General features: G+C 57.0%; 1 protein-coding gene across 4 annotated transcripts; it reads right to left on the bottom strand.

The window, feature by feature from the left end:
• Positions 1–1,306: 1,306 nt before the first annotated feature.
• On the bottom strand, positions 1,307–17,111 carry RAB37 (RAB37, member RAS oncogene family). Of its 4 annotated transcripts, XM_066200649.1 has the most exons (10): positions 17,029–17,111; positions 11,282–11,392; positions 6,970–7,080; positions 4,902–4,943; positions 4,688–4,754; positions 4,550–4,602; positions 4,041–4,106; positions 3,271–3,327; positions 2,928–3,004; positions 1,307–2,817 (listed from the first exon to the last, which is right to left on the bottom strand). In XM_066200649.1, exons 1-10 carry the CDS (start codon positions 17,086–17,088, stop codon positions 2,712–2,714), a joined length of 750 nt encoding a protein of 249 aa, XP_066056746.1. In that variant the 5' UTR covers positions 17,089–17,111; the 3' UTR covers positions 1,307–2,711. The 4 variants fall into 4 exon arrangements, with proteins under 4 accessions (XP_066056746.1, XP_066056744.1, XP_066056745.1 ...); XM_066200647.1 differs by lacking the exon at positions 6,970–7,080; XM_066200648.1 differs by lacking the exons at positions 11,282–11,392; positions 17,029–17,111 and adding an exon at positions 9,498–9,511.
• Positions 17,112–17,378: the final 267 nt, after the last annotated feature.

Raw genomic sequence — 17,378 nt, 5'->3', positions numbered from 1 at the left:
GGGGGTCATGAGCATGTGAGATCCTGGGGTTTAGGCTCAGCCTGGGCAGTGCAAGGCAGCAACAAGCCTGGGCTGCTCCAGCCGTGCCGCAGGGTTTCTGGTGCCAGGCAGAGCTGCCTCCTGGCTCCTGGGATTGCCCCAGAGAGGATGGCACAGAGGCACCATAGGTGTCTCCTGCTGCAGGGCCTGGCTGAAGTTCCTGGGCAAAGGTCCTCAGGGTAGCCACGATCACGTTTAAGTGAGCTGCAGACAGGCAAGCAAGGAGGAGACAGCTGCATGCCATGGGACACGTCTCTCACAAGGCGCTCTGCCCCAAAACCCTGCTCAGGAACCCCAGCGGCCGAGGAACCCCCCGTGTGCTCTGGGTGGCTGTGCTCCAGCTCCGTGGGACCCAGCTGGGAGCGGAGGGTGGGCTCATTTGTTTCCTCCACTCGGCTGAGCATTCGTCCGCGGCCGCTCGGCCCTGAGAAAAGCGGCGGAGAGGAATCCCACGGCAGCGGGCGGCAAATGCCTGCAGAGAGGAAAACCAGGGCAGACGTGCTGTGCTACGGCCCCAGGATAGGGGGATCTATCACCCTTTCACAGCCATCCCCTTGGGAAGGAGGCTGTGAGCAGCACAAGCCCCACAAGTGAGCTTCTTGGAAGGGCAGATGTAGAGCACGTTTTGGGTACCCTGCACTAAGTCAGGAAGCAAAACCCAGCTCCAGCAGGGCTGGTTTGAGCACAGGACCTTGATAAGGAAGAACTGCAGCTGCAAAGGAAACAGCTGAAGCTGCTTTTGGGTCCAATAATGCCTGCGGGATGGCAGGGCACAGGCAGGACCGTTGCACCCCAGCTGCCTCCTCCTGCCCTTTGCATCTTGAGCGAAGTTAAAGGAGCTCAGGCAGGAGGGGGGAAAGAGAAAAGAGCCAACCTCTGTTTGTGTTGAAGCCATCCAGCATTTTTTTGCAGACATCAGCCAAGCGGCAGCAGCAATGCCATTGGTGGGAAGACGGAGTTATTTGGGGAATGCTGGACTCCGCACCATGAGAACAGCAGGGGAGGAGGTTGGTTTTAATTTAACAGACCATGTTTACTCTTCCTCTCTCACCTTTGGTCTGTCTGAAATGTGCAAGGAAAGCACCCCCCACCCTGCCAGGGAGGCAGGGAGGAAGGGGCCGTGGGTGTATCCCCCTCCTCAGGGCTGCTCCCAGGCCCCCCCCGGCCCAGCTGCTCTGCAGCGCCTGTGTGCAGCCACCTCCCACGTTGCAGACCCAGGGCAGAGATTTCTCACGCAATAAACAATCAGACAGATGCAAAGCCTCAAAAATACTCAGCTTTAATCTGTAAACTTGCAAAGAGAGACTCAGGGGCAGAGCAAAGGTGAAGGAGGCACAGGGGCAGGTGAGACACGAGCAGTCAGGCACAGGGCCAGGGAAGATACTGATGGGGACAGATGTGCTGGGCAGTCCCTGAATCCTACGTGCAGCAGTGCCATTCCCTCCACAGCTGCTCCCTGCATCAGTGCTTCAGCTACACAACCAAATATTCACCATCTGACTGCTCTGGGTAGTGCGCAGGGGAGTGGACAGTGTGCTTGAGGGAGCAACAGAGCTGGGCTGAGCACCAGGGATGTCCCTGAGCCCCACCAGTGCCCAATGGAGCAGTGTTTGCTGGCTGAAGGCTCTCAGGCATCTGGTCTCCAGAAACTGGGTTCCAGATGCTATTTGCCAGCAGCAGGAAGGCATAGTTGTATTGCATGGGCAGTGATGGGAGAGAAACCCAGCCTCGCCTGGGAGATGGCAGGGCTGGAGTTTCACCCCAGGTGATGCCACCATGGACATCTCCTACCTGAGGCTGGAGATGGTTTAGTCTGGAGGTGTTGAAACAAAAAAGCCTTTTCTTGTTAAAAAAAAAAAAAAAATCTATTTTCTGTGGCTACAACATGGGGGAAACAAAGTTTTCCCAAATTGCTGTGTACACCAGAAATGCTTCAAGCATTGCTGAGATGCTCCCAGGGGAATTTTCCTTCTCACACCAGCTGTGTGGGCAGGGAGCAGGTTTGGCTGGACCCTTCCCCATCCCAGCCCTTCCCTTGAGCACAGCCAGGATACAATGGGGACATCATTGCCTTTGTGGTGGCAGGAGGATAAAAGCCATTGGCAGCAACTGCAGAAGTGAGGAGCCACAGCCGAGCGTGGGCGTCGGGGTGTGGGGCAGCCTGGGGGGGCAGAGCTGAGGTTCCTTGGAGGGAAGCCAGAGCCTGGCAGCACCAGGGACTTGGGGGCTGGACCAGGCCCTACCAGTTGGACAACAGCAGCGCTGTGAGCAGGAATAGCTGCAGGGGAGGACAGGACTGGGGGCTGCAGGGGGGCTCATCCATGGCACAGCCCCTTCAGCCACTCCAGGGGTCCCTCAGTGAGGTGTGTTGCTGTGTCCTGCACTCTGCTCATGTGATGGAGGTGATGGATCACCATGGCTCACTGGCCAGACTGGCAGTCACCACACCACAGTGATTCCCACGGTGGCTCACAGGTCATTGCTCTGCAGGGCAGCAGGATCTGAATCCTGGCACCAGGGCAAGGGCCCTCCTCATGCACTCTGCTCCACTGTACTGTCCCATCCACCTTGGCTTGTCAGGGCTTGGTTGCCTCCAGTGCTTGAGGGCAGGATTGGGCCCCTCTCTGCCTCCTGCCTGGGGCCCCAGGCTTGCCAGCTCCTCTGGGGCACCCTCAGGAGAAGGCACAGCAGCTGGATTTCTTCTTCTGTGACTCGATGTAATCATGGATCTGGAAGCGGGGCTCATCTAGCGGCTGCACTGCGCGCTGCTTCAGCTCCCTAGAGTGGTGGGGCTGTGTTACCCCCTCCCACATTGTGCTGGTGTGTGGGAGGTGGTGGGGCTGCAGGGGACACCTCCCTGGCTCAGTCCCCTGGCCCCAGGTTCTTACTTGGCAATGGCCAGGAAGGCCAGCTCCACGTTCATGCCTGTCTTGGCACTCGTCTCCATGAAAGGCACTCCGTACTCCTGCAAGAACAGCATGACTTCATCAATGGCAATCCCCGAGATGCCCTCCTGGCCCTCTGAATCATCCCTGTAGCCTGGACAAGGCTTGAGGGTCATCCCCTTCTTGCCTTGCCCCAGATTTTGCATGCAAGTGACTGCTATGCTGCCCCTGCAAGAGCCAAGAAGGTCTTGGCACACAGAGGGGATGGCACGGCTGCATGGGAACCCTGAGTGACATGGAATTGTCTGGGGAGGCTTAATTCAGGCTAGACCCTGGCACAACTCACCCTGGCCAGTGATGCTCCATCCTCCGTCCTCACAGCCCTCTCGCTGCTCACATCAGCCTGCCAAGGGAAGAAAAATGTCACCACACACCAGGCCAGCTGGCACCCTGGGAAATCTGGCAGACCAGAAGTGTGGGGTGTTCAGGGGGCTGGCAGGAACAAGGGGCATCATGGATCCAGAAGTATCCACTGCCCTAAGAATCTGGGATCTGTGGAGCATCTGGGACCTGGTGGCCTTGAGGATTTCAGGAGACACCTAGGACCTGGGGACACTGAGGACCTGGGCCAGTACCTGAGGGCATCCAGGACCCAGGGAGGCTCTGGTACCCTGCTGGGAATCAAGTACCCAGCATCAGCCAGGATCCAGGGGACATCCAGTCCCAGAGGGAAATCCCGTTGGGCACTGGGCACTCAGCAGCATCTAGGACCCCTGGAGAGAATCTGGGACCTTGTTTGGCCTCTAGGGCTTGGGGTTACCTGAGGTCCAGGGGTGCATCCCATAGTCAGCAGTATCCCATACCAAAGCATCCCATAAGAGGAGCATCCCGTGCCGGGAGCATCAGCCTCGTGCTGCCACCCGCTGGCTACCGGGAATACTGCCCTCCCCGAGCCCCCAAACCCCGGGGATCACCTCTGCGCTCGGCTGAGCCCAGAAAGCAGCAGAGCCTGGCGGAGGATGCGGGCAGAGCCCCATCCCGGCACAGCCATGAGGATGGCACAAGGGCACGGCATAGCACAGCAACCCCCAGGGGGGACGGGGACCCTGCACGCACCTTATTGCCCAGCAACATGATGACCACGTCCTTCTGGGCGTACTCATGGATCTCCGTCAGCCAGGCCTGTAGGGCAGCAGGACTGTGTCGGGGTGAGGGGTACTCCTGTCCCTCCCAACTCAGCCCTCCACCCCTCAGCACCCCCATCTCTCCCCCACGAGGACAGGGATAATGACTTTTCTTGGCACAGGAATTATTCCAGCATCACAGATGAGCAGTCCTGAGAACGCCCCGTCTCCTGGCTACAGCCCAAGCTGTAGTTCACATCCTTCCCAAACCACATTTTCTCCCTCAGGCATTCACCATGTCTTTAAACAAAACTCACCCAGCCATGCAGCACCCAGCCAGGTGCCCTGGGATGAGCTCCCAGCTGGCTGGGTCTGGCCAGAACAGCCAGTGCTTACAGGTAAAACAGGCTCCCAACTGCCCCAAACACACCCCAAACACCAAGCAGGGCACCCACAACCCCAGTCCCTGGGGAGGAACTCCCAACCCACGGTGGGACTCACGCGGATGTTGTCAAAGGACATCTTGCTGGTGATATCGTAGAGCAGGAGCAGGGCTGGAGGGGAAGAGGCAGAGGCATTGCTACGCTGCAGGGATGTCCCCTGGATAGTCTCCCCATCCCTGCTGGACCCCAAACTCACCTTGGGCATCCCGGTAGTAGGCGTGGGTGACGCTGCGGAAACGCTCCTGTCCTGCTGTGTCCCAAATCTGCCGAGAAACTGCCCTGGTGAGAGCAGGGAGAGAAAACTCCCCGAGCTGGGTCTGCTCCTGTGGCTCCCAGCCCTGCTGGATCACCACACTCAGCCTGAGGTGGGTCTCCATTTGGAAATTTTGTCCCCCCCTCCCAAAGCTCACCTGCAGCTTCACCTTCACACCATCCACGGCCACCACTTTGTTCTGCAGAAAACAAGGAGAGCACGTTTATCAGCCCAAAGCATGTCCTGGTGCAAGTGCCAGCCAGCCCTGGCACTGAGCTGGCATTCCACAGCCCTTCAGCTGCTCTCCCCAAGCCAGTGGGAGAAAGCCAGGCTGCTTGTGGGTCTGGACGTTGAAGCCTCATTGCTACAAACCATGATCCTGCTTTTCTGGCAGCTACAGGGACATCCCAGAGCAGCAGCCGCTCGAGTCAGGGTGAAGAGCAGAATCAGCAGAGACAAGAGAGCAAGATCCCAGTCTGCCTTGGATCCAGTGCCTCGTTCATCTCCTACGGTCCCTGTCCTGTGGCTCCCAAGTCCCCTAATGAGTCAGTTAATGACGGCTGTCCAGCAAATCCCAGGAACACTGACCTGCTCTGGCTCCTGCCAGGAAGCTCTGGGACTGCAGCAACCCGTGGGAAGTTGGCAGAGATGCGGAAGGGGGGAGGCATGGATGAACCACACATAAATTTGCATTTATTATTAACACCTTGGTGTGCTTTTCTGTTTGCTCACCAAAAAGCCCTGATCTTTCTGATGGGACTCTTCAGCTCCATGTGCTCAGGAACCACTGCTGCACTAAAAAATTCAGCCTGTTTACAGTAATTTAAGGGCTTTGGATGCTACAAACTGCCTGGGCACGTGCACTGGGTGATGCTGGGTATCCTGCTCAGGTTTCCTTGCTGGTGGAGCCTTGCTTGGTCCTTAAAGGAGGTAGTAAACACTGAGCTGGAGGGGTTGCATGTAGCACACAGCCATTTTCAGCATGGCAGGAGGAAATCTCCTGGGTCAGGATGGTTTGCAGCCAAGCTGGGCTGGGACCAGGAAAGGAAAGAGGCATTTCCAACTGAGCTGGGAAGGCAGCTATTGAGGCTTAGGCAATCACTGTTCTCATCTTGGAAGCGCAGAGGCTTCTCTCCAGAGGCCAGAAAAAAGAAAAGCAAAAACTACTGAAAAGCTATTTTAAGACTCCTAAATAATCATACTTGGAGTCTGGAAAGAGAAGACCCCTATAAATAATTTGGTTGCCTGGAATTGTTTGAAATGGAAATTCAGCCCATGTGGAGATGACAGCATTTGAGCAAATGGGCTGGATAAAACAAAAACATGCCCTAGGAGACTCTGGAGATTACCTAGAGAAGTGAGCCATGAGCTGCTGGAGGGAATACTTGCATGAGGCAGAGCAGGTACGTACGGGCTGACAACACCTCTGGGGACAGTGGCATTGAGCCCAGCAGAGGGATGCAGCAGATTTTCCTTCTTTCATGACTTTATCATAAGGACAGGCCTCATGGACCCTTCAAACCAAACCCACAGCCCTCACTCTCCCCCAGCCCCTGATCATCAAGCCCCCAGTTCCACCAAAAGCCAAACACAGCTAGGGCAGCAAAAGTGGCAGAAAACCAGAGCAGCTGCAGCTGTGGGGGCAGAGACCGCACTCGACACGTGTCAGTGACTGTGGGCAGAGCCCTGCCCGGGGACACCCCCATGACTTCCTTCCTTCTTTGCCCTGTGCTGCAAACAGCTGTGCCTCTCTGGACACCCTTAGAGAGACGCTGCAGCTGAAATCTGGTGAGCAGAGAGCAGCATGGGGGTTTAAACAGGATCGGGTAACCCTAACAACTTCTCAGCAGCCCATTTCAGCCCTTTCAAGGCACGAAATTACAGCAACCAATGTTTGTCCCCCCCAGCTATTAGCTTTGGCCTGAATGGTGGAGCATACAGGCTGCCCAGCACACACTCCCCCAGCCCATGAACACAGCTGGGATGGGCTAAACCTAGACTGTTTGCTGATTTAAAGGTAAGAGGTGACAGAACCAGTGGGCTCATCTGTCTGTTAGTGCACTCCCAGGGAGGGGTGGATGGGTTTCAGCAAACACCTGCTTCTGACTGGGAGAGAACTGGGGGATACAGAGGCTGTAAACCCCCCGTTCCCCCTCCCCAGCACCCTGTCCTGGCTGAGGTGTGGGTCGAGGGAGGCGAGGGGCTGGCAGCTGTGGTGGTCTCACCCGGAAATCTATGCCCACGGTGGCTATGAACGTCCCGGAGAGAAAGGCCCCGTCTTTGAACTGGAGCAGGAAGCAGGTTTTCCCCACGCCCGAGTCTCCAAGTAACATCACCTGCAAGATGGGCGCAGGGAGAGATGTCAGCAGGACAAGGAGGGAGCAGCAGCCCTGACTGGTGCTGAGCCCTCCCCAGTTCCTTCTCTCCCTTCATTTCTTTCCTCAGGGCTGGTCCTGATGGGTCTGGGAAGCCCCGTGGGAGCTGGGTGTGGGCTGGGACCCCTGAGGTTGCAGCCAAGTGGTGCTCCAGGGCAGGAGAGCGGCCCCCAGCCATGAAAGAGGGGAAGAGCTGGTGTGAAAGCAAGTATTGCAGCAAGAAGAGATATCTCCTAGCCAAGCCCTGGCCACCTCCCAGCCCTGAAGGCTCCTAGAGAACCAGCCACAGCTCCCAAATGTGTGGAGTCACCTCCACCCACGATTTGCCCCTGACCCGGGTGTGCCCAGCCCGAGGGCTGATGCATGGCTTGGGCAAACCCTGCGTGTCCGGGACTCTCTCCCTGTTGGTGCCTGCTGCAGACACCAAAGCAAACACGGTGCCTTTCCCCTCCTGCTAAGCAAACAGGATCAGCCCAGGCTCTCCAGGCACTCCAGCACTCAAGACAGCGAGCAGCCAGGACCAATGCTGGGCTCCATAAGCACAGCCTTTCCTGATCCTGTGTGCTTTCTGCCTACCTGCAGCAACCTGTTCCTGCCCAGCAACCATTAACCTGACTGCATCTGGCCCTTTATGAAAAACAGCAGCGAGCAGGACTCCAGCAGGAAGGTCCATCCCCACTTGCCCACCCTGGCAGGATGCTGGAGCTTGCAAAGTGAATCCCTTGCAGCCCTGCTGTCTCTGGTCAGGCAAACAGAGTGAGCCATGGCCACCTTCCGTAGAGATGTCACAGCAAATGCCAAAGCTGGCAGCTGGAAGTGCTCTGCCTCCTGCTACCACTCTGTTGGTCAAATCCTTCCCCAGGACTTGTGGAGAGCTGGGAACACTGCTCAGTTCTGCCTCCACCTCACTCTAGACCAAGCTGAAAGCTGGTTTTCTCCTTCAAATATGGAAATTGCCCTCCATGGAGAGGAGTCAGAGGGGGGAGGATAAAGGCAAAAGAATAAAAGCAGTTTAGAGACGGTGGCAGTGTGCAGGACCATTTTGGAACCAGGTCAGTGAGGCAGCAGGGGGTGTCAGGGCTGACACCCATCACTCTGGGCTCAGCTTGGGGCTGTATATTAAATTTTGGGTGTAAAAGGTTCATCAGTCCTGTGCCTCCCCTGAGCTGCTTGGATGAGGAAGGTGCTTCCCGGGGCAACCCTCGCCTGGGCTGGGGTGGGGAAGAGGGGGACACTCAGGAAGGAAGGCTCCCCCTGCCCCAAGGTCTGGCAGGAGTGCAGAGACATTCACAAGCAGCATGCTGCAGTGTAGGTAAAGGGGGGCCCTGGGCTGGATCCGGGGCTCAACTGCTGTTTCCGCCTCGGAGCCCTTGGGGTGCTGCAATGGCCTGGATGGGCCCCTGCTCCCCCTTCCCTGTGCCATGGGGGACACTGCTGAGGGGCTGGCAAGAGCCCCTTGCCCTAGAAAACATCTGATGGGCATTCAGGGGGCAAAGTTCAGCCATGCTCCTCCTCTCCCGGGAGCCCCCCAAAACCCTGTTCCTGCAGCTGGTCCCTCCTATTGCCACTGCCGGGCAGGGACACCTCCGGGGCACAGACCTCCCGCCCCCCCCCGGCACCCCCGGGGCAGGGACCCCCCATCTCCACCTCCCGGGGAGGGAAAACCCCACTCCCCACACCTGCTCCACCGGGGGACTCCCGGGGTAGAGAAGAGCTGGGGGGATCAGCTGGGGCTGCCGCCCCCTTCCCCTTCTCCTTCCCCGTTTCGCGGCCGCTTCCTGGGCACGATCGCAGCAGCGGGGGAAGCGGGCGGCCCCCGGGACCCTTCCTAAACACCTCCTTGTCTCCTCCGAGACGGCGGGGGAACCCAAACCTTCCCCTCTAGTGGAGCTTGGAGGGTCCATCCCTGCTCACCCCGCGCCGCCTCCCACCTTGCCGGACAGTTCGTAGTCCCGGGGCAGCGCCGGGGCATCCCCGCTGCTCTTCGGGGGTTCCCCGCTCTCCTCCGGGGTCTCGCTCCCCGCCGCCCCATCGGGGCCACCCATGGTGCGTCCGAGCGGAGCCGCCGAGTGCCGGCGCCGCGGGGCCAGCGGGAGCCGCGGCCCCACCCGCCTTCCTCCTCCTCTTCCTCCTCTTCCTCCTCCTCCTCCGAGGCCGATGCCACCCCCGAGGCCGCGCGCCGGCCGCCTCCCTGCCCAGCCTGGGCACGGGATGAGGAGGAAGAGGCTGAAGAGTGTAAACCTGCCCCACTGCACCCCCACACCGCGGTCCCCGCGGCGCTCGGGTTTGCTAGCGGCTTGGCTGCACCGGAGGGCGGGCAGAGCCCCGGCACATCCCTCCGGACACATGGGTGGGGAGAGGAGGGAGGAACTGCTCACCGCACAAATGAACAGTCACCCCGTCCCTCACAGAGCGTGGCGTTGGAGCCCCCGGTGCTGCCAAATCCCACCCTGCAGCTCTCACTCCCACCCCACCAACCCACCCCAGGGTGGGAGGTTTGCCCCATTACGGCAGCCCCAGCCGTGCTGGGGGGCCCCGCGAGCAGGGAAGCGGGGAGGGAAGCGAAGCAGGAGCCGTTAGCCGGAAGCCACGAGCTGTGCCGAGCCGGTTCCGCGGCGCCTGCATCTCACCCGGGATGGCTGCCAGGCCTCCCGCTCCCCCTGGCTGCCCGCAGCCCCCTGCATCCCACACCAGCCATTGGGGCCCAGCTCATACCGCGCTTCATTTGGGAAAAGCCCAAGCGTGGGAATGTGGGAGAAATCCCTGGAGAGGGATGTTGTGTTACCCAAAACCCCACCATGTAAAACTCCATTCAAGACCATGCACTACAGCTGCCCAAGGTCTTCAGCCTTACAGGCATCACTTCATGTACAACAGCCTTGATCCCTCCCTCATCTATTTTCCCTGGAATATCTCACCTCTCCCATATCAGGGCTAATCTCAGGGCAACCACCATCCCTGCTCACACCACTGAGATTCAGGGGTGCAGGGCGCCCGTGCAGAGCTATGCCCTTCGCTGCTCTCCAGGTGAAGGCCACGCATGGCTGCAGGAGGTCCAGTGGCAGAAATGCCCTCTGGAATGGAATCCACCTCCAGGCCTTCTGGGGCTGCCAGCTCCTGCACCAGCCAAGCCTTCCTCTGCCCCCCAGGAAACAGAACCTGTATTTCCAGTCCTGTAACTGCACTCAGACCCAGCCAGGGGATTTATAGGTTATATGTGCTCTTTGGCCAGGAAAGTGCCCAGAGCTGGAGGCTGGAAGCACTCAGAGCTCCTGGAAGTGGCTGAGCTTCCTTGTAGCAAGATGGGGAAGGGGCTGGAAGGAAACTGTGCTGGAGCTCATGAAGTTGCCTGGGCCGCAAAAGCGCCTGGCTTAGCATCACTTCCACACACTGGCATTTGCTCCATGAGAAACGAGGCAGACAGAAGCTGGCGGAGATCAGTGGTGTGGCTGAGCCTCCTCTGCCTGCCCATGGCTTGGCAGGGGCAGCCTTGGCTGCTGATCCCTGGACAGCTTGGCCCCAGAACATCCCCACTGGTGCCACATTTTCCTGCTTCCTTGGCCTGGATTAAAAAGAGAATTCCTGTGGGTAGTCACATCCCCATGGGTACCAGCCCCTTGCTGAGTTCCAGCCTTGTCATAAAGCTGAAGGGATGACAGTTTCTCTGGAGTAAGGTCCCAAGTACTGTCCCTGTCCTGAGCTCCCCCTGGAGAGGGGAAACACACGTCAGAGCCACTTGAGACCCCACGGCAGCTCTGCAAATAGCTCTGGATGGCAGCCGAGTGCTTTTCCCAGGCACCGTCACCATCTGTCTGACTTCGCCAGGGCCCCAGGCTGGACACAGGCAGGACACAGGCTGGCATCTCCCTGGCAGAGCAGGGCAGCTCCACATGCAGCTTTCTGTGTGTGAAGCATAAAGCTGCACTCAGACATGGTCCCACCAAGGGTTTTGGAATATGGAGCTTTGCCCATCCTTCATCCCTCCCAGCAGTCCAAAGCATGCCAGGAAGCACAGAGCCAAACCAAACTCCTCATCCAGCAGCACCAAAGCAAAGTATCCAATTTTTTGTGCTTACCACAGATTCATAGATTGTGATTCCCCAAATAAAGCTGCTCCCCAAGGGTGAATGCACATCCCGGGGACCAGTGACTGGGCTCTTACCGTAAACCCAATGCCCACGGTGGCAGAGAAGGAGCCAGGGATGAACTTGCCCTGGTCAAACTGGACCAGCAGAGACGTCTTCCCCACACCGCTGTCTCCAACCAGGATTGTCTGCAAGGACCAGATAAAGAGGCATTAGTGGAGGTGCACGTGATGGGGGAGCTGGGGGCCAGACATTTGGGTAGGTGTGCTGGGGGGATGTGGCAGCAAATGCAGCAGGATCAAGAAGGACCCACCCAGCCCCTGGGTCTGTCATGTTTGGTTCTGCCACTTGCCCAGAGAGGAATTTCCACCCCTTTGTCCATCTCTGTAATAAATGAAATGTGCTATGGGATGAGCTTCAGGCCTGAAACCCACTGCACCCTGCCCAAGAGGGGAGAGATGGGAGGAAAAGCAAAGCACAGCCTGTCACAGGGAGTGAGCAGGGGAGATCCTTCTACCCCAGCTCGGGAAGCTTCCAGGCAGAAGCAGCCTTGGCTCACACAGGCCTGTTGGAAAACCTCTTTGGGAAGATTTTGGAGTCACTGGATTAAGTCCAAAACTGTTTAGTAAAGACATATCTCCTGCGGCTGCTGCACACAGCTGCTGCCACAGCCATGCAACCTCACCAGGTAACTGGGCTGCCTTTGTACTGCCTTAATGTCATGGACCCTCAGCACTCCCTCCTGCAAAGTGATGGGTTTGAAGTCACGGGGTCCCTCTGCCTCTCCAGCCTCCATGGGAAGCCCCAGACTGCTCCCTTCCCTAAGCAGAAGGGACAAGAGAGCTGTGCTGGTGTCAGAGCCATCACCTCTTAAGCAGCTCCCACACTGCCCATGGTGCTGGTGCCCACACCTCATTCCTGGGAAACTCATCTTCCCTTCTGCTCCTGCCCGTGTCGCTCAAAATCCCTGACCTAAGGGAGACCTGCAGTGCAAACAGAACCTTTCTTCCCTCTGCTGGTATCTGGGGTTTGTTCACAGAGCCACTGGCAAACAATCCCATCCTTTCAGGAAACTGAGGCACTTTCAACCCTTCCGCAGGACACAAGTTAAAATAAAAACTCTGCTACCAGGCTTCTTGCTTAGAAGTGGTTTGGGCTTTGTCTTTCAGGACAGGGGTGTTCCTGAGGCTGCAGTTCTGGCAAACACGGAGTGTCTTCTCTGTTACTGGTCCCCTGTCCCCCCTGAGGCTGCAGGGATGAGCCAGCGAGGTGCTGGGACTAAACCTCCCCACTCTCTGCATCCTCTTCTGCTACACTTGGCTGCATCTGGTTTTCCCCTGCTTGGTTTGTGTTTGTGCAGCTCCAGCAGCCTTGCTCCATCCTGTGACACCTCAGTCCTTTGTCCCCACCCTGAAGGTGCTTCAGTACCTCCCCAATATGCAGGGGAGCCTCTGTGTACATCCAGTCCTATCCATCTCCTGTCCCAAAGTGCCCTGGAGTGTGACCAACCTTGGCACTACTTCAGGCACTGCACTTCCCCTTGTGAAACACAGGATGAGTGTGAAGGAATGTGTTTAATCAAATGCCTGAACAGCCCCAGCAGATCAAGGCCTGATTCTATACCCTGGGAGGCCATGTGGGATTCACAGCACCTGGCACCATGGTTCCTGCACCCCACAGATCCTAAAGAAGTGGGCTGAAACCAAAAGCCAAGGAGCTTAAGGACCACAAACAATGAAGGGATGTGGACTGGCAGGAAATCAGCATCCTGCCTTGCATAAAGCACCACCCTACAACCTGCCTGGAGCCTGTTCGTGCTGATACACTTCAGTGAATGCTTGCCTTAGTGAATCAGCACTTTCTCTTGGAAAACAGATCCCAAACACTGAACCTGTCCTGGGAAAAGCCTGACCTGCTGAGCAGAGCTGTTGGCAGGAGGGAGTCCTGCGCCTCTGCCAGATGCAGGCTGCTGCACAGACCTGTGTGCTGAGGGGCAGCAACCTGTGCCCAGATCCAGAGTGAGAGATTTCTCCCTCCTCCCTGCCTGGGCTGCTTGCAGAGCATTTGTACATTCAGAGCAGCCTCGTGAGCTGGGAGCTTGCACGGGATCTGGGGGAATGTTGGGAGGCAGAAATCTCTGGGCCAGAGGATCTGGGTCACCCCTTTCCTGGGGGAAATTTCCCTGCCCACACCCCCCTTGACTTTTCCCTAGGGCCCAGAACTCTACCCTGTGCAGAGAGAAGGATATGCCCAGGAACAGCTGGATAGGAAAACACTCCAAGGATTCATTACCGTGGGGCTTCTGCACCTCAGTGCTGTATATTTTGGTGTTATATACTATTTCCAGGTAAAATACTGATGCTGGGATGTGCAACAAGACTGGATACACTCTGAAGTGCTGTCTTTGGGAGAAGTTAATGCAGAGAACAGCATTAATTATGGAGGGAGAAGAGCTGGTTGGAATGAGCACCAGAAAGCCTCCAGAGCCCAGGGTTTACAGAGAACATGTATAAAAGGCAGATTCCTCTATTAATAATTTAAATGGGATTCATAATAGAGACAACTCATGAATTGCTTCATGACTTAATAATAACAGTAAAATTTGGCCTGGATGAGCCAAGAGATATTCCTAATGACTTTAGGAAAAGCTCATGGGCTCCGTGGAGGAACAGCACAGTGGAAATCACTGTGGCCTTCCTGGTTACCAAATAAACATAAAACAAGAACAAAAACCCCACTATGGGGAAGATGTGGTAGTTAGCCCTTGAAACCTCAGGCAGGATATGACTGAGTCATGATAGTATAAAGTCTTCCAGTGATGAAGTTCCTTAGTTGTCCTGACTCTTCCCCACCCTCAGCCACAGACTGACCTCTCCCACACCTTCTCAGCCTCGGGGTTTTCCCAGTTTGTTTGATGGGGTTTGGGGGGTTTTGTTTGTTTGTTTGTTTAGTTGGGGTTTTTTTCATGGGAAACTTCTGTAAAATATTGCAAGATTCCTTTTGGTGCTGTTGATCCTCTCTGCCTGGTGTGTGGAGATGGAGCAATGCTTTTCCAGGGCTGGGCAAGGTACAGAGGGAAACCTTCCCAAGATCTGGAGACTCACTTGGTGACAGTCCTACATCACCACTGCTGAGTCCCAGTGCAATCAAAGCAATCCTTGTTTCCAGCTAAAGGAAATTATTTCCATTGGATGAGGAGATGTAATCTGACTTCTCCACCACCCCACAGCTCCACAGAAAAGAAGGTACAGCTTGTAACACCCTCCTGAAAAGACTTGTCTGGTTGGTCTGCCCTAGGGGAAGAGCAAATATCCCTCCCTACACCTTGAGTTAGTTTTGGGGTTAATTCAGACATGGACAGATCACTTCCAGTCAAAATCATTGATGGCTTGGCATGGGCTGCAGGCAAAATAGTCCAAACTTCCCATATTTGCAAGGAATAGAGATATTTTGGTCTAACCTGCCAAGGGAAGAGAGGTTTTGCATGGCTGTCAAGGCAGTGCAGGGAGGCGATGGCTGCAATCCTGGTGCCAGCCAAGCGGGAGGAGATCTGGGACAGCGCGTGTGGGCTGAGGTTGTCTTCCCAGTTCATTTTCAAGATTTAACATGCAGAACCCAGACCTGAGCTAAATATAGCTAATGGGTAAAAACAGGGTAAAACCCCAGTCAGGGGATGCAGGGAAGGGAGAATTGCCCTCCACAGGCTCTGGTATTGCTCTCAGCGAGCTGCTGAAGCCCCAAACCCACAGGTTTGTGCCCAGGTGAGCAGGATTTATCACAACAAATGGTGGCAAATGTGTACATGCCCCCCAGCACAGCTGCCTGCAGAGCTCAGCTGGGCCATGGCACTGGGAGAGGTCTGAGGGTGAAGACATGGTGTTTTCAGCCCCTCACCACCCCACTCTCGTGGCCTCTCAGGCTGAGACTCTCAGTCCCTGAGACTTATTTTTAACCTGCTCTTTATACAAAACTATGCTGCCTCCCCGCTGCTCCAAGCAGGACTCCAGGGGTGGATTTGGACGCTGCTAGAAGATGTTATGTGCCACAGGGACAGTTCAGGGCTGTCCCCACCTGCCCAGGCACTATTCCACCATGGCCAAGACACTTACACCAGCTTGAGAGAGAGTCTGGAGCCCCCCGCTAGCCTGGCTGGGCCCTTGCCTTAGCAGAGGCAGTATCTCATCCTGGAAGACATGAATTCTAGGGCTGTGCATCAAACAAAACCTGGCTCCGATCATGCAGGAGATCCCTGTTTGCAACCCCCTGTTAACACCTTGGATGAACCACAGCCAAGGAACACATCCCTCTGCCTTTGGGTTTTTTCCAGCTGAATGGATCCAGAAATCACAGAGGAGGAAGAATGATTTGGCAATGGGTCAAACCACCAGAGAGCAGAAAGCATCATTTTGTATCAAGCAAAACTTTTCTGGAACAGACAAGAATAAACCTCTGCTGTTCCTGCTTTGGTTAGCTTCTGGCCCATTTCCTCCCCAGGCCTGGGTTTAGCCACCAACCAGAAATCATTTAATCTTTGTCTCCAGACTCCAAAGTTCTCTCGGGATTTTTCAGCACATCTGAGATGTGATTGCTTGCTCAGACAGAAGATCTAGTGAGGTATTTGCTGCCTCACTTCCCAGGAGTGAGAGCAGCCTTGTTTCTGCAAGACAAGCAGCCCAGCCAGGAGAGGCAGAAAAATGCCAAGGGAAACAGCAGGGAACGTGGGACTGGACTGGTTATTTGCCTGGGCAGGTCTTCTGCCCAGAGGCTCATTTCCACCAATGTCATTCTTAACATCTGCAGCTCCTTCCTGGAGAAGAGAGAGTTAAGGCTTTGCAAAGAATCAAAGTTTCTCAAGTCATCCCTGGGGGCATGTTCTATGTATTCTATCCACAACAGAAATGAGAGCTGCTAGTAATTGATGTATTTCTTCTAATCAAAGGCTGGGCACCTTGCCCTGAGTACAGCGGGATACAGAACAGACTGGGATTTGTGAAAAGGGAACAGAACCTCAGCCCTTCTCCTGTCTTGTTCCATCCCTGCTTTTCCTGAGAGTGCCAGTTCCTGCACAGTCACTGTGGACTGCAGGAAAGCAGTGTGAGGACAGCAGGAAGGAGTGATGGGTGGATCCGTCATAAATCAGCACCTTCTCCATCACGCCAGGAGTTGCAGGGCAGCGCCTGACTGCAGAGAGCAAGAAGCCCTGCTGCTGCTGTCCCTGCAGCAAAGCTTGAGCGCCCCATATCTTGCAGGGACACCACCAACCCTGACCACCCTCCGTGCAACTGCAGTTACAAAACACAGTCCCAGAAACACTGCAAAAGAGGATTTCAAAGCAACAAGGGCAGGAATGGACGTCTCTGAGACACGGCTGTTTCACGGCAGGGAAGTCCCGGCTCATTAATCTGCTTCTGGCAAAGAGAGCCCCGGAGTTCAGCTGCCCCTGACCCGCCCTGATCCTGCACAGGACAGCGAGAGCGGCTGAAAGGCGACTGCGGGCCGTGCCGCGGGGCTGGCCCCGTTCCAGCAGTCCTGGCTTCCCAAACATGCCGAATCCTGCCACCCCCCTGCCTACCATCAGCCGGGATGTGGCTGGGACCGGGGCCAATCCCTGCGGGCTGCCCATCCCCACGGCGGGGAGAGAGCTGCCGCCGCACCCCGCCCCGCCGCCCCGGCATGGGGGTGACAGACGGACCCCACCGGGAGACGAGGGGCGAGGAAGGCAGAGGAATTTGGAATTTGTTGGGAAGTTCAAGCAGAAGCCCTGGCCTGTCTCCCCCCTTTGCAGCCCCCTGCCCGATGCCTCCATCCCCATCTCCAGCCATACCTTGTGGAGCAGGTCTTCGTTGTAGCCGTCCCCCCCCGGGCCGGCGGGGCGGGCGCCCATGGCCGGGGGGGTTCGGGGTTGCCCTGAAGCACCGCGGACAGCGCCCGCCCCGCTCAGCACCGCGGACAGCGCCCGCCCCGCCCGGCACCGCCCGCCCCGGTTCGGCCCCGCAGCGCCCGCCCGGTGCGGCACCGCCCGGCCCGCTCGGTCACCGCCGGACAGGGCTGCCCGGTGCTCGTCGCCGCCACTCGCAGGGTTCCCCCGCCCGGAGGAGGCGGCCTGGGGGGGGAGCGGCGAGAGGCCGGTCCCGCCCGGGGGCGGGGAGGCGGTGGGAGCGTCCCCCACGCCGG

Source organism: Chamaea fasciata, unplaced genomic scaffold (genome assembly GCF_029207755.1).
Source record: "Chamaea fasciata isolate MVZ Bird 193981 ecotype frontalis unplaced genomic scaffold, bChaFas1.0.hap1 SCAF_19, whole genome shotgun sequence".
NCBI classification, from domain to species: domain Eukaryota; kingdom Metazoa; phylum Chordata; class Aves; order Passeriformes; family Sylviidae; genus Chamaea; species Chamaea fasciata.
This window is presented reverse-complemented; position numbering and strand designations above follow the sequence as displayed.

What these genes read in the sequence shown, in the direction of transcription:
- RAB37 (XM_066200649.1), bottom strand. Translation starts at nt 17,088, where the DNA reads ATGGGCGCCCGCCCCGCCGGCCCGGGGGGGGACGGCTACAACGAAGAC. An exon ending in CTACTACCGGGATGCCCAAG is followed by an intron (nt 4,603 to 4,687) that starts GTGAGTTTGGGG and finishes CTTCCCCTCCAG; the next exon opens with CCCTGCTCCTGCTCTACGAT. An exon ending in ATGGAGCATCACTGGCCAGG is followed by an intron (nt 3,005 to 3,270) that starts GTGAGTTGTGCC and finishes CTGTTCTTGCAG; the next exon opens with GAGTACGGAGTGCCTTTCAT.